At 47.7% G+C, this 15,604-nt stretch overlaps 2 protein-coding genes across 2 annotated transcripts in view; one reads left to right on the forward strand and one right to left on the reverse strand.

Annotated features, from left to right (window-relative positions):
* ZNF827 (zinc finger protein 827) overlaps window positions 1–15,604 on the reverse strand; it is a 184,227-nt gene that overhangs the window by 168,495 nt on the left and 128 nt on the right. The window lies entirely within an intron of this gene.
* Window positions 884–14,624, forward strand: REELD1 (reeler domain containing 1). Its single transcript, XM_048941977.1, has 7 exons — window positions 884–1,103; window positions 2,127–2,349; window positions 4,233–4,405; window positions 4,519–4,584; window positions 5,133–5,442; window positions 6,109–6,169; window positions 8,663–14,624. Exons 1-7 carry the CDS (start codon window positions 884–886, stop codon window positions 9,236–9,238), a joined length of 1,629 nt encoding a protein of 542 aa, XP_048797934.1. The 3' UTR covers window positions 9,239–14,624.

Raw genomic sequence — 15,604 nt, forward strand, 5'->3', positions numbered from 1 at the left:
GCAAAGATTTGGATGTCTCTGCAGCTGGCTCCACCAGCACGAGGGCATCCCACCGCTAGAGCAGGGGCAGGGGGTCTGGCCAAGGCTCCTGTGAACCCCAGAACATCTCTGGCACGCAGCTGATGGGAGCGCGAAGGTGCCCTGCTGCAGAAGGTTGAACTGCATCCTTCTGCTCCTGGCTTCAGGCTGGGCACGAGGTGTTTTGTGTGAGAGGTTTTAATCAGCCGGCAAGTTTGAAAGTGATGTAAATGGAGGTTTGCACTGGATCTCTGATTCTCTTTCATGTCTTTACATCTATTTATTGACTGAACATAACAAAATCTAAGCCAGGAAAAGCTGCACGTTGAAAAGATTAGGAAGAGCTACATTAAAAGCCGGACAGTAGGCAATAAATGAAATGTGCTCACTCTTCATCCTCATTTTCAAAAGGGTATTTTCAAAACCGGAATGAGAAAATACCCTGTCTAATCTGGAGATGTGTGTTTTGCCAGGCACCCAGCCTGGGTGATAACCAGCAGCACAGAGCGCCAAGCACAGAACTTGTGGAGTTCAGCAAGGGTAGAAGGAGTTGAGCTGAGTCATCAGCATGCCCACACAGGGCCTTATCCTCCTGCTAAATATGAATTACTGGAGCAAGTCTCTGCCAGACATTCACCCCTTCGGATGATTTCACTAGAAACATGTCCTCTGGCAGCGTCTTTTCCTTCCCAACCTCAACCATGAACGTCCAAATGTGGAAACCTGTGGATTCCCAAAAAGGATCCACGTGCCATGGGGACCATTTATTCCTCTTCTTTTAGAGGCTGTGGGAAAGGTTGCTCAGCTGACTGGGAGTGACGGACACCGTTCTGGAGTGGGTGCACCGGCCACGTCCCCACGCATCATGGAGGAGAGGCAGAAGGCCTGCCTGGCGGTGGCTGCCTGTGTGAGCACCGTGCTCTGCCTGGTCTCGTCCACATCTGCCTTCTCGCACGGCGCCGGCCCCTCTGCCTGTGCTGACATGATGCCCAGGCACCTGCGGGCTCAGCTGCACAGCCCCACCAACAACTACGTTACTGTCCACACCAACGTGTCCTTCTACGTCCCGGGAGACAAAGTCCCAGGTGAGGACAGCTGCTGGCTCTGTCTCGGCCCAGTCCCACAGAAATCCCTAAAGCAGTTATTAGTCTCTGCTGGTGGCAGTTTCGCAGGCAGTCTTTCAAATTATATCCGTTTGTGACTCGAAACCCAGTGTACTGAGCAGAGCAGCTTTCTGCTCCGTGCTCCTGACTCGGAGGAGCAATTATTTAAGAAACATTCGTGAATCTGAAAAATCCACACTATCTAATTGTGAGTGATGGCATTAATCTTAGAGAGGGATGGGAAGAGGGACACCATCCTCACGGCACAGCTCCAGGTGCATTATGCCATATCTCATCACTAGAAAATGAATGTAGTCACAGAGAGATCCTGTCTCTGCAGTGCTTTGCCTCAAGCTTTCTCAGGTGGTGCCTGGCCCCAGATCCCCACCGTGCTACACATCAGAGACAGCTGGCGGGTTTGGGTGCTTTGGGTGGGATTTATCTCAGCTGCCTCTCACCCGTACAGAACCCCCATGCAGTGGCACGTGAGAGGCGCCTGCGGAGGGCGAGCCACCCCCTCTGCTGTCACCCTGTGAGCGATGGGCTCTCCTCAGGGCACGAGGGCTGATTGCTTAGGCTGCAGACAGAGCTGAGAGGCACCATCCTCCAGCCCAGCCAATTTCCCTTTCCATCCCCATCCAAAATAACTCTCCTTCAAGGGCAGCATGCAATCATCTGTGTGTGTGCAGTGTGGTACCCAAATCTCTCCTTAAAGGTGGCTGCATACTGCCTAGTGCAACGTGGTTAGCATTACAATCTAGGAGGAAGAAGACTCAAACAAACTGCCTGTGCAATTTCATACTACAAAGCGATAGTCTGGCACCCCGTATCCAGCACATCCAACACAGATTGTAAGGGCAAAGGTTGTAGGATGCTGTGGTTTTGGTTTTTTTTTGTGACAAGGTTTTCTTTTAATTTCACAAGCGCCAATGGAAATTCCATCACAAAAAGTTCACCTGAGAACTGCAACACAAATCCCTTCGTGTCCCATGTTTTGTCTTGCAGTGACAGTGAGGAGCAGCCGGGATTTCATGGGCTTTTTGCTTCAAGCTCGCAAAGTGTCTAACGATGAAACTGCTGGCACATTTGTCTTCATTCCTCCTGGCTCCAAGCTGCTGTCTTGCTTTGAAGACGGTGATACTGTCACCCACTCGGACAAGTCCCTGAAGAGAAACCTGTCCTTTGTATGGAAAGCACCGGATCAACCCATTGGAGACATCAGATTTTTGTAAGAACACGTTTTGTAAGAACACGTTTGCAAGAACACTGTCCCTGACAGTGTTGCTGTCCTTGCACTTTCAGTATTTCTCATCTTTCAGCTTTCACAAATTTGGTTGCATTTTTCCATTGTACTTTCCTAGCACGGTGGTGTGAAGTCTCTTGAATCCTATAGAGCTAAACCCTTATGAAATCCTGCAACAGCATCCCAGCTGGTATATAAATCCCCGTCTGTATCTGCTGGGTACTGCTTTTTTTTACTTACACTGTTTTCTCAGAATAAATGCACTGGGAGATGACAGCCTAAGCAGTTAGGAAACAGAAACATTAAGGCCTAAGGAGAGAACCGTGATCAGTCTGCCTGCTTTTCTAAATAACGCACCCTGTAGGGCTTCCCTGCCTACAGGACAATGTCACGTGTCATTGCTGTGTTGAATTTTTTTTTTTTTTAGCTTACTGTTTGTTTGTTTTTCATGTTAAAGGTAAAGAGAGTTATTTCCAGGAGGACTAGGTGGGGAGCACTGGGTCAAAACCTTACATCACTGATTTGCACCAAAGTCCAAGTGTTTTGGTTCTGATCCGTAATTAAAAACAAATAAATACGTAAATCTAACTGGCTGCCTTAGAGGGAGCACAGGGATTTTTTCATTTTGGAATAGATTAAATGGTTTTGACTTTACAAAATTGCTTAGAAGCTCCTTGGCCAGATCCCTGGCTGCTCCCCTAAACGCAAGCCTCCTGCTGAGTGCTGTGGCTCGCACATCTCATCGTGATTCAACACAAAGTAATTGAAACAAAAATATTTCTGCTCAGCATTTCCATTTTGCCCGCTGTTACAGACTGGGAAACACTATTAAAAACATGTGAAAAGCAAACAGATAAAAATAGCTCAAATGCTGCCATGCCCGTTCCTAGCCGCCCACTCTGAACCCCCCTGCACCCTGCAGCTGCTGCCCTCCAAGCCAGCCCCACAGCCCTTCCCTTCTCTCCCCAAGGCCGTGCCGTGCCACCAGCCACGGGCCATGTCTCCAGAAGCAACTCCGACTGCTCCCTCCTCCCTGTCTTCTCCTCGTCTCCCACGTCTGCTGCTGCTTCTGCTCACGGATTCCCACCCCTCCCGCCCCCAAATTACTTATAAATCAGTAAGCCTTGCCATAAACTTTGGGCAGATTTAACGCAGAAAGCAAACAGCACGCGTTGTAAAGGTGATCCCCAGCCGCGTTGTAAATCCACGTTTCATAACTTGTGTTACAACATCCGAGAAAGGTACTTGTTCCATTTAAAAGTGTCTCACAAGAACCATTCAGCACACGAAAGGCAAGGTCGTTCCCCCTTTATCTCATCTTCACAGGCATCTGAATGATGTGAGCTGAAATCCTCCCCCAGGACGAAGCTTCCCCATGCTTGGGGACGTGCCTAAAGGTTGGCACCTGATGAAAAGCAGAGTGTGAGGCAGGTGCAAATATTGAAGGGCTCAGAAGAAACTGCCTGTGGCTTTTTCTACCTATTTTGCTGTTTGTACAAGTTACACTGACCTGTTTTAATTAGTAAATACCTCTGTTGTCTCCCTGCCTACGGAAGATTATACGCAGAGCTATTCAAAGTTTTCCAAATGTATTTCTACCAACACGGTGAATATAATGGCTTTTTTTTCTTCTTTTCAGCTCCCACACATTTTTGACTGATTGTAATTATGAGTGATCCTTCACTCACTATCTTTCATGTGGGACCTGGTATCTTTTATTTGTAATATGAAAACGTGTGACGGGCTAATCCTTTAAAATATTTTCACCCTGCCTTTGGATTAAAGCACTCCTTCTGATTAGCTGAGCATTCTGATCTTTTATTAATAACTCTGAGAGAGTAAATTCCTGCATAATTATCTTTTAACAGCATCTCTGTAGTCCAGTCATACTTTGTTTACTGGGCAAGGATCGAATCGGCCACCGTGGCTCAGCGAGGGCACAACGACACATCTGCTGGAGGCAGCAGGAAGGCCGGCCCTGCAGCACCTGCACCCACGCAGGAACCTGCAGGCCCCCACGTAGCTGGCACAGCAAGCAAAGGTACGTGGTTTGTTGCTGACAGTTTCCAGCTGGGTGTTTTTACGGCTTATTCCTTGTAACCGTTCAAGACAGAAAAGATAAACGAGCTAAAGAGGCTCATTTAACTTTTTCAGCTGCTGGCGAGATCAGCGATGGCCATGATGAACTCCCTGATGAAAAGGCACAAACGGGCATCCTAGGTAACAGTCAGACCAAGGAGGGTACCAACAGGATAAACACTGCTGCCGGATCCTACAATTTGAATGAAAACCCGAAAACGCTGCTGAAAATCCCCACATATATTTCACCTAAAATCCTAGGTCCTAAAGACAGGCAAATGCAGTTGGCAAAGCTGCCCACATACTCCGGTCATACTTTTGTCTCTAAATGTGACTGCTACCCTTCAGGCATGTAGTTGTTTGTATTTATGCTGCCTCTAGTTTGTAAAAGGCTCAAAGAATTTACTTACGTTTCAGTCAGATCTGTTTCTCAGCCTTTATGGCATAGCATCAAGTCTGAGCTTTAATTATTTTACCCTAACGCCATCAGGCAGCAGGCTTTGCTTCTTTACTCCCTGTCTGGGTTCCTACTTAAAACCAAGCGCCTTAAAAATAAAATCACTGCTGTGATCCTTACTGGTAAATGCTAGCACCAAGTGCCATTTGAAAGAAACAAAGCTAAGGAAGTCGACTTCTGCTCCTCTCTTGCTTTTTGCTCTCTCTGTCTCTTTGTCTCTCTGTCTTGCTAGGCTCTGGCTCTTCTACTGCCATCCCCAGCTCTCTCCAGTACACCAGCCCAGCTCTGGTCAGCCTGACCGGCATCCATCCAACACCAGCACAGGGTTCAAGCATTGCTGTCCACTCAGATACGCAGCCCACCACAGAGCCAACGCTGTTGTCCCAAACCTTGAGGGGTGCCTCCAGCAGGAGTGGAGGGAGCAGCCCCACGAGCAGCTCAAGGCTGGAGCCATCGCTTGCCTTCCAAGAGCCAGGCCTGGCCGATGATCTGCAAAGCTTCCTCTTCCAGGACTACGCCTCCAAGCAGAGCCTCTCTGGCAGGTACTGCACCACGTGATAGCCAGGTAGTGGGAACAGCTGCTTCTCCAGCAGTCCAGGGGAAGGAAATCAATGCTGGTTTTACTGCGGATAAATAAGGGTGTTTGTAAGGTGTGTGTGGCTGCGGGGGCAGGTGGGAGGATGCTTGCTTGCTGAATTTTTGAAAAATAATCCTTTAGTGACAGACGGTGGCAGTGAGACAGTCAGAGCGCAGGCCTTGCGCTGATCAGCCCAGCAGAGCTGCCCAGCCAGGTGATTGAAAAATGTGATAAAAGCTATTGACCAGAGTTGATTACTGCAATATTATTCTACAAGCGTGTGCAAATATCCAAAGAAATGGCGAGCTTAACAGAGCTATTTCTCCACCTGCAGGGAAAAGGAAGAAAGGATTTAAAGCAATTATGAAACGTTGCCTTGAGGAGGTCTGCTCATGAAAGGCCACAGGATCTTTAATGCAATGTATTACACTGTGGGTGTAAATGATGAGGCTATGACTAAATGATCAGACGTTATGGAACGCATGGCCTACATGGTCTGTGCTGACTGTATGTACCACAAGGCTGCTCCAGCAAGTGGCACTCTTCACAAATCATGCATACTGTAGAACTCAGGAGTTCTGTGTTCTGAAATGGCAGGTAACGCATATTAATTCTGTCTCTTCTGTTTCAGAGCACAAAGTAGCGCCAGCACTACCACCCCACACCTGTGTGTGACGTGTAAAGATGAGCAGGTAAGCACTGAGGATGGGGAGGATTCATTTTTGTTTTCTCCAAAAACACCAACTGCTAGAAGCTGGTGTAAATTCTTACAGAAGATGAGGATAAAACCTCTCTGCTGCTTCACAGCACCAAGAAGCAAGTGCATGTCTCATGAGTGACTAAAATTACTTTGAGGTTATTGAGTTGGTTGTTCTTGTTGTTGTTTTTAACCTTAACTGAGAATTGGTTTTTATCTCTCTCTTCTCTTTTCTTCTTTCCTGATGCCTGGGTTGCTAAGAGTTCCACTGCAAAAACAACCCAAAGTAATTTTTTCTGTATGCAGCCACAGCTTCATGCTGCTGGATGTTACTGGGCTGGAAATATGCATTTTATTCCAGTGGAAGGATGAGACGCTCCTTTCTAGATGTGCCTGACCGGTACTGCTCTTTACATTCACTTTGGTGAAACACTTATCCATTCTGGTGCAGGCCAAGGATGCTGTGTGCTTTTGGAGGGCAGATCCACACCACTCCGTGGACACAATAACACCATATCCTCCTCAGCATCCTAGAAGAGGGAAGAAATAGGAAGCCTGTTTCTTTGCTTTTTTTACAGAGCTGAGCTTTACTTCCTAATTTTACTTCTTGGAGTGGCATCCAATATTAGTCCATTTCCCCATCAGGAGTTGGCATCTCTCTCTGCCCAAAGCTCCTTGAAGTCACCACCTCCTTGTGGTGTCACTGAAAGCCTGCTCTGTATATCAAACATAAACATATAGAGCTTCTATGGCACCTTTGTATTTCTCTGAGCGCTGACATGCATACAAAGAAAACAAGGTCTCTCATGTGCTCACACAAGCACACATCAGGAAGAGAGGTGAAAACAAAAGAGGAAGGGCCCATTCAACAGATAACAAAACATATTTAGAAAGGGCATAGAACAAATTAAGGAGAGACATGTAATGTGAGCATCTGGCATAGCAGTAGGGAGAAGAGAGGAAATGGCTGAAGATGGGAACTAATGGAAAGGAAGCCTGATCGTGCAAGACAAGACCAGAGAGCGTAATGAAATAAAAATACTGAAAAATTAAGCAAGAAAGGACAGAAGCAGTACAGAGAGGAGAAAAAAGGTGAGGCAGAGCAAGTTCTCTTTCTACAGCAATGCCCCAAATCCTGCAATGTATCCCTACATGTGATTACACGATGAGGTCCAGCAAGCCACACACACGCAATATTAACCTTGCCAGTCAGCTACAGTTCGCAGTTCAGTTACAGAATTTTTTTTAACCTACTACCTATCTTTCACTAGCATCTTTCTTTCTTTGGACATTGTCTCAACCTCTGCAAAGGATGCTCTGTGACTCCCCCCTACTTTTGTTCACAGCTTGCCAGGGTTCCTACCGCAGCTTTGTGGTCCTGTCACACTGTCTTTCCAGCAAGCTTTCAAATTCACTAGTGAAAGCAGAGGGTGAGATTTTCTCTGGTGTAATTAACTGATGTGTGAAAGAGCCTGCTGGGCTGGACAGGCTGGAAAGTAGCCAGCCACTAAGGGTCAGATCCAAATCTCAGCGAAGCCAAAGAAAAGACTCCAGTACATTTCTCAGGGTTTGGATTGGGCCTCAGGTGCACAGTGGGAATAGAAAAATTCTGTGGGGGCCTCCTAAATTGTAGGATTGTTTCACAGTTAGTCTTGGATGGTATCTGCAGAAAAACCTGGACTGCAGACCTGGCTGTCATTTTGTGACTGATAAAATAAAGTGCTTGGCACTAAGGAGAGCCCCTAGAAAAGCACAGGAGCAAGCAAGAACAGTAATGTGAGCTATCACGTGTGGCTAAACAACAATGAGAAGATTTCAAACGGGCTGTGGAGACTGAGAAGACAAGACAGACCCTAGGGAGAAACTGTGGGTTTTATGTGACTGGTCCAAAAATGCTGATGCCAAAATGGCCTTCTGGGTCCTTCTGTTCCAAGTTTGACCCACAGCCTTTGAAGGGCTATGCTGAATTTCAGTGGACCCAGTGTGAACTTAAAGACAAATCATGGCTGGGAAGATATCCCATCCATTCCCATCTCATATCTTCCCATATCCCATCCATCCCAAATCCATCCATTCAGAACGACACTGGCACCACTAAAGGCAGGAACTGTTCATTAAGAGGTTCTTCTGTTATAGCAATGACTGTGCAAAATACCACAGCAACAGTGAGAGTCACAGACTTGTGCAAAGCAGTGAGCGACCCGCTGCTCCTTCCTCTCTGCTCCTTCACACGCTCCCCCTTGCCCCACGGCACCAACTGTCTCATCTCCCCCAACAACTGTGATACAGACAGAGCAGTGCTGAATCTAGCTCATATCCCAAATGCTACTGAGTAACCAGAGGGTGAAATAGGGTTATTCTAAGGCTGAGGGACACTTTAATCAGAAACAGAGCTGAATGACAGAGTGAAGTCAGCAGCGGATGAGAGCCTAATCAACCTCCTTTCTATTCCCTCACTGGATTTCTTGTCACGTTTTTGCTTTCAAAGGCAAGTACTGAGAACGGGGCCGCCCTGGAAACTTCCCTGCCTGCAGCAGCCTCTTGGTCTGCCCTACACATAGGCGCTCACCTGAGTGAAGCTGCCGTGACAACAGCCTGGTTTGGCAATGAGGACACCGTCAGCAATTTGTCATCGGCTTGGAGGCAAATGGCAGAAAGCAAACCATCCCAGCGGCCAGAGGAGGGCGAGGAGGAGGTCAGTGAGGAGGTGGGTGGGCACACGCTGCCGTGGGTGACCAGAGCAGGTCCCAGACCCGCTGTCCCAGGGAGGGGGGACGGCTCTCACAGAGGGACACGTCTGATAGCGGCCCAACTTGGCATCCTCCTCGTCTGCACGGCGGTGCTGGGGCTGGCCGCGGCGGCTGGCCTGCGCTACGTCTGTGCCCGGTACTGCCACAAGAGGACAGAAGTGTCCTTCAGCGAGCCAGGCAACAACGTCATCGCTGTGAAGGAAAGCGGGGAGATGATGCACTTCCGCAAGATCCGCGAGAACAGCTTCGTGCTGGTTCAAGCTGAGTACAACTGGATCGGCCCGTCAAGCAGCGGGACGAGGAGACTAACGTAAACATGGGCAGTACGCACAATAGTGCCACGGGGGTGAGCCAGCCACCCCGTAGATGCAGACGGCTGAGATACACGTAACACAGCCTCTAGAAAGCAGTAGTGTCCTTGCTGCCTATAGGCAGACAGACAGGTGTACAAACTCGATGCAGCTGGCTCAGCTAGATGTGTTAGCCCAAATATCCGAGCTAAGAGAACTAAAGTAACGACTGTTCTGCATGTTACACCTACCACAATTGATATTGTACATCTGCTCATTAACTGTCACTGCAACCATTACTCTTCCTCTGTTGCTTTAAGGCTGTAGCAAAAACTCTGAAATTCTTCCTCTGCACTGTGCTGTTGTCTCCTCTTTTATCTCTGAAAAAGCTTCTAGAGTTAAAATCCCCTTTCCTTTCCAGGAGCTAGAAACCCTTGGTTTAAACCCCCATTCTCATTTAGAAGCTTACAGGTTCAGGTCTGTGCACTTGCTATGCTTCAGATGACAAAATACTTGCCAGTAGATTCAAAGTTTCAACGGGAAAATAAAAAGCATTAAGTGACAAGGACAGAACATCGATCCACAGATTGCTGAATTGATCTAAGGGAAAGAAACACAAGGTGGTAGAAACCAGTTTTTGGGGAAGAAACATGCCTCCTCATCAGGTGCAAATGGAATAAAACCTTTCGTATCCATTTGCACCTGATGAAGAAGCTTGTTTAAGCCTGACAGCCAACAATTACTTTGTCTTTTACTTTGAGTCAGGCCAGTTGACAGTCCAGTGTGGAAACACACACTGAGAAACACCCTTCCCAGGTCACTTTGGAGGTCCCCGGCAAAGGCTGCCTGGTAAGTTAACAGCATCCTTGTGCTCTGACTTTGTGCAAACTCTCCTCCAACTGCATGGTTTTCAGCAGGAGGCCACAAAAACAGCCCTTAGAAAACAAGAAGAACCTTGATGCATTCTAAGAAGGGAAGGTGATGAAAGCAAGGGCAAAGGTTTGTTTTACTGAAACTTCGAAAGAGCAAGAAATAGTTCTGACGATGATCCTCCTGAGCTGTAAACTTAAGAGCCTTTCAGAAAGCAGTGATTCCCCTCTCTGCTATCCTTTCCTATGGCGAAGGGGCTCACGTTGTCTTCCGAGCAGGTGCGTGCAGAACAGACTTTAACTCTGGTGCTGCTGCAACTTATTCCACAGGCCACAATGCTCCCATCCCGCCAAGCTAAGCGCACACCTGCACGTGGAACAGGATCCCACTTCCTTCCTGGTGATGGGGACACCAGGCAACTCCCTGCTCTGGCAGCAGGGCTCTGCAGTTATCCCCAGCCAGCTGGCCATCTCCATGCTTCATAATCAGAGAAAGCCCCGCTCTCACCTCCTCCCTTACATTGCCATGACTTCAGTGGATACATGAGATGCTATTCCGTTCAGCTTCCTGCAGTGTGAGTAGCATAGCATGCCCTTTGCTAAAAGAGTCTTCCACACTCAGAGTTTATTTCTGGCCACACTACTGTACAGAGACTGGTGACATGAAACCTTGCAGTCCACACAGCCAATTTTCTGTCAATTAATAAAATAAACAAGTAAAAAAAATAAGTGTACTCACAAATGCAGACTGCAGAAATGAGGCAGTTTTAACCATTGCATTTGCTGAGAAGAGCAGCTGCACCAGGGCCCTTCCACTGCAGGGTGGCCAGGGTTTGGGGTGCTGTAACTGAAAATTTGCTTCAGGACTCAAGGGACTCAAAGTTTTCCTAGTCAGTAAGTGGAGCTAAAACATCACCTACTAGGAAGTCTATAGGTTTTAAGCACAGGTCCAGATGCATGCAATGGAGTTCCCCTTTTATGTCCCTTATAGAACGAAAGAAAGAATGCTTCCCTAACTCAGTGTAGCTGAACCTTCTAGTGACTCAAGTAGACCGCATTTAATTCATTGTTAATGCAGCCCCAAAATTCCTAATTAACTGAGAAAATAGGTCAACAAACTCTGAAATATTTAAAGAACTATCACATATTATTTCAGAAAACTTCTCGTGATGGCATAATTGTTTATGAATAAATTACAAATACCTATGTCCTTTTCCACCCTCTCTCCAGCTTTAATCTTATCAGACTGGCACAGCTTGAAAAATGCCCCTCTCCTCTCCCCAGCACTTTCCCCATTGCCCAGTACTGTTCTTGCCAGGCTGGCTGCAGAAAACAAAGGCTCTGGTGTGAAAGAAGACATCTGATCAGGAGAGGAGCACTTCAGTGGTACTCTTGCCTTCTGCCAAACTCTACCTTCTGTTAGATTCATGCAGCTCTGGTATTATTAGTAGTAAAAACAGTAATGGTGAGCTCCAAGGGACTCTCTCCTCTGAATTAGTAATGAGTGCTGCTACTTTGTGGACTTGGCTGAGACCGAAAGTGCTTGTGTTTCTCTCTTGCCTTCTGCATGATGCTTCGTTTATTGTCGTTGCCATGACAAGAAGGATCGGGGTTTTCTCTCTTCTTAATGCTGTTAAAAACCCAAGCACTGATTAATTCATTAAGAGGCAAATCATTCAAGTGCCCCACGTTCTTAAGTGACCTGCCTTTTATTGAAATTAATCTGTGCTCATGTTTGTAGATTTAGAAGAAAAAATGACAGAGCACAAAAAGAAAAGACACAAACCATTCCAGGAGGAATTAGAGCGAGAAGGGCAAGAACTTCCCTTGCAGGGTGGATGACTGTGTTGGTCACAAACGTGGGGGATCTTAGTTCCTCCATGCAGGTCGGCCTGGAGCAGTCTGCACCCACGTGAGGCTGCCATCCCTCAGCCAAGTGCTTGGTGCCTGAACTGCTGGCAGAAGGTACCAAAAGGAGCTCCCACCTATCCCTAATTCACACCCATCTATGTCTGCCTCCCACCAATCAAACAGGCGTCAGGTACAGCTTTGGCAGTGCAAACTCCACTGGCTGCAATTTTTGACGCTATGATGCTTGAGGTTCCTAACTTAAAAAAAAAAAACAGCCATAATTTAGAAACAACTAACTACTGCACGGAAATGCTCGTTTATCACTCCTTTACCTGCATGCTCATTTTACATCTCACGTCACTGTGATTGCTACTTTCCCCCCCTCCATATAAAGAAAAACCCACTGCCCTCACATCATCAATCCTGGGTGCCGAATGTCTACTTCCATCACCAATTCTATCTGCTTTTCCACGGTATCAACAACAGCTTGGTTTTGCCTTTCATAAGTGTGTCCCCTCTGACTGGGAGCTGATGCTTCCTCATACTATGCTGCAGATGCCTTATTAAAAGATTCCTAACCCAACTCCAGTTCACAGAGGATGGCAGCCCTCTGCTCTATCAGTGGCATTAAATGTAAGGCAGAGGGGTTACATTAAGCAAAGCATTTGGCCCAAAGCTCGGTTAAATCATCGTGGACATCTCCCATATTGGTTGAATTGTCACTATCAAGCAAATGTCAAACACGCACTGATTTTGCCTGCTTCAAAATGTGTGACAAGACTCACAGGAGAAGTCCAAAGCTGGAAGCTTTCACCGCTGAGATCACGAGGAGCATTTCCATCCATTTCTGAAGGCCAGGATCACATCCCTGCCCCACACGTGTAACCTAACGCCAGCTGGAGCGGTTGCCCAGGATGTGCAGAATGGGGCAAACCCCAGCCAGCTTTGTTCTCAGCACTCCTCTCAGAGCAGAGCTGGACGAGATCCTGGGCAGCACGGGGATCTGTCACGACGGCACGGCCAGATCTTTGGCATAGTTTCTGCAGCTACTGGAGACAACACAAACCAAGAGAGGCAAAGCAGCTGCGCCAGACTGAAACGCTCACCAAGGCCCTGCAACAAACTGAGCACTGGAGAGGCCGTGTGGGCCGCCCTGCTGAGGAGTGAGGTTCGGTCCTCTCCCTCACCCCTGCTGACCTACCTGTGCCTCAGCCAGCTCCTTACTGTGCCAATGTACGCATTGTTTCGTAAACTAGCCATGAAAAATGCCTGTGAAGAGGAGATGCTAAAACGATTCCTGCAGTGTTCAGCTGCAGAAAGACAACTGTTTGCCAGCCAAAACCAACAGCAAAGTAATGACCTGACCCGCTCAGCAGGTGAACAGCAGAGCAGCCCTTTCATTCCTCCTGATAAGCCAGAGCCTCTCCACTGCCTCTGCCACAGTCTCAAGGCTGAGAATGAAAGCCAGCAGGTCTGGGCAGCTCTGCAGTGCCTCCTTCCTACCTTTTCCCTCCCCTTTCCTTGCAGTTTCCCCCAAGGCACCACACTGTGTACAGCAGGGAAACGAAGCACCTTCCCATCAGCTATCCGGCAGGATTTGGGGGTCGCAACCACCCTGGGACCGTGCACTTATCTGTAGCCTCTCCTTAGCCTCCCTCTCACCACAGATCCATTTTCCCCCCTTCACGTCTCATTGCAGAAGCACTCTTCTCTCATTAGCATGTCTCTCATTAGCGTGACTCTCCCAGTAAGGCATTTTGTTATATGATGTATGAAGGATCATGTCTCACACCACATTTTACTGTATATTTAAGTGCATGTTTTGCTGATTTACTGCTGTTCTAGGGAACGTCTCCTTCTCTTAGCAGGGCAGGTCCTCAACGGATGTACCAGCTCTGACTAATGATTATTAGCACATCCCAAGGTTATGTACTACAATCAAATAATGTGCAGGAGGGAAAAGAGACTCCAGCTTACTGGGCTAAGGACAAAGATCACAGCTAGTCTCTGAATCTTCAGATTGCAATATCCATTACAGATTGCCACCTTCTAATGTCAAAGAATAATTTGCTGTTCAGAAAATGTGTTGCTATTTCAAAGGCAAGTCAAAGATCAGACTCGCTGTATATCAGTGTGCTGATGTACATTAGGAAGTGATGTCCAGGTACCAAGGACATTATGCTGTTGGTATAGAGGGAAAGACAGAAGATGTGACTCGCTGATCTACATTATGCAAACACATGGCCCAAAGTGGAGAAGTATTTAACCCAGTCAAGTAAAATGTCACCAGTAATTCCCAGTGCTTAATGTCACACAAACACTACATGTCAGATAAGTGTGGTCCTCCGTGCTAGCAGCAGACATGAAGCAGATCAACCCTCCATGCTGGAACTTGATGGGAAGAGTTAAAGTTCCAGTAACCATGAGCAAGAGAAACTCCCCTGTGGGAATGCAAAGCACGTTTCTCTCACAACCCTGGCCAGGTAAGTGGGCAGTGCTGCATGTGGGAACTCTGCCACAACTCTCCAGCTATTGGCCAAGTGAGGAGCAGGCTTTTTCCTCACAGCCTTTACCTAGATGCAGTTGGCTGCAAGTCAAAGGTGTCCAGAGCACTAAAGGAACAAAAGACGCTCACAAGTTAATTTCTAGCCTTTTATAAACTGTTTTACGAAAGCTTCTTGTTTATGCCTTCCCAAATTAGAAAGAAACTAAAATAAAATGGTGATTACCACCTGAAATGTTTCCTATTTATTTCCGACAGAGATAAAAGCGACCTAGACCAATGCTTTTGCAGGTTTTCACACTGATACCATGTTACCACCTCTAGCACCTCACCAGCAGGGCCCCGGTCTCACCCTAACTCCTAACCACACCTAACGTAACAAACATGCAGAAGCCTATTTGACTTTTGCTACATTCAGACATTGGATCCACTCTGAATAAAGACAAGTCACAGCTTTTCTGTCACCCGAAACAAACGTGAAACTAGGTGCTCGTATCCGAATGAGAGATGAACCCTAACGAACTGAAAGAATTAAAGGACAACAGAATCATAACGGTTGGAAAAGATCTCTAAGATTATGAAGTCCAGCCACCAACCCATCCCCACCATGCCTGCTAACCACGTCCTTCAGTGCCACATCCACGCACTTCTTGCGCACCCGCAGGGACGGTGACTCCACCGCCTCCCCGGGCAGCCTGTGCCAATGCTTGACCACCCTTTCGGATAAGAAATGTTTCCTAATATCCAAGCTGAACCTCTGAATCGGCAACTTAAGGCCATTTCCTCTCACCCAATCAGTATAAAGCAGGAGAAGAGGCCGAGCCCCACCTCAGCACCTCAGGTCACTGCTGAGGGCAATGAGGTCCCCCACCGAGCTTCCTCTTCTCCAGACTGAACAACCCCATCAGCTTCCCTCAGCCCTCCTCACCAGCCTTGTGCTCCACACCCCTCACAGCTCTGCTGCCCTTCTCCGGAGGCGCTGCAGAACCTCAATGTCTCTCACGTTGAGGGGCCCAAAATGGACGCGGCACTCGAGGTGCGGCCTCACCAGAGCCGATCACCCCCCTGCTGCCAGCTGCGGCGGCCTTGCAGAACACCTGTGCACGCTGCTGCCTCTCGTCCAGCCGAGCGGTGCCCCAAGCCGCCAGACCCTTTTCCACACAGAAA

This window comes from Lagopus muta, chromosome 4, assembly GCF_023343835.1.
Source record: "Lagopus muta isolate bLagMut1 chromosome 4, bLagMut1 primary, whole genome shotgun sequence".
NCBI lineage: Eukaryota > Metazoa > Chordata > Aves > Galliformes > Phasianidae > Lagopus > Lagopus muta.

What these genes read in the sequence shown, in the direction of transcription:
- REELD1 (XM_048941977.1), top strand. Translation starts at nt 884, where the DNA reads ATGGAGGAGAGGCAGAAGGCCTGCCTGGCGGTGGCTGCCTGTGTGAGC. An exon ending in ATTGGAGACATCAGATTTTT is followed by an intron (nt 2,350 to 4,232) that starts GTAAGAACACGT and finishes ATCTTTTAACAG; the next exon opens with CATCTCTGTAGTCCAGTCAT. An exon ending in AGCTGGCACAGCAAGCAAAG is followed by an intron (nt 4,406 to 4,518) that starts GTACGTGGTTTG and finishes TAACTTTTTCAG; the next exon opens with CTGCTGGCGAGATCAGCGAT.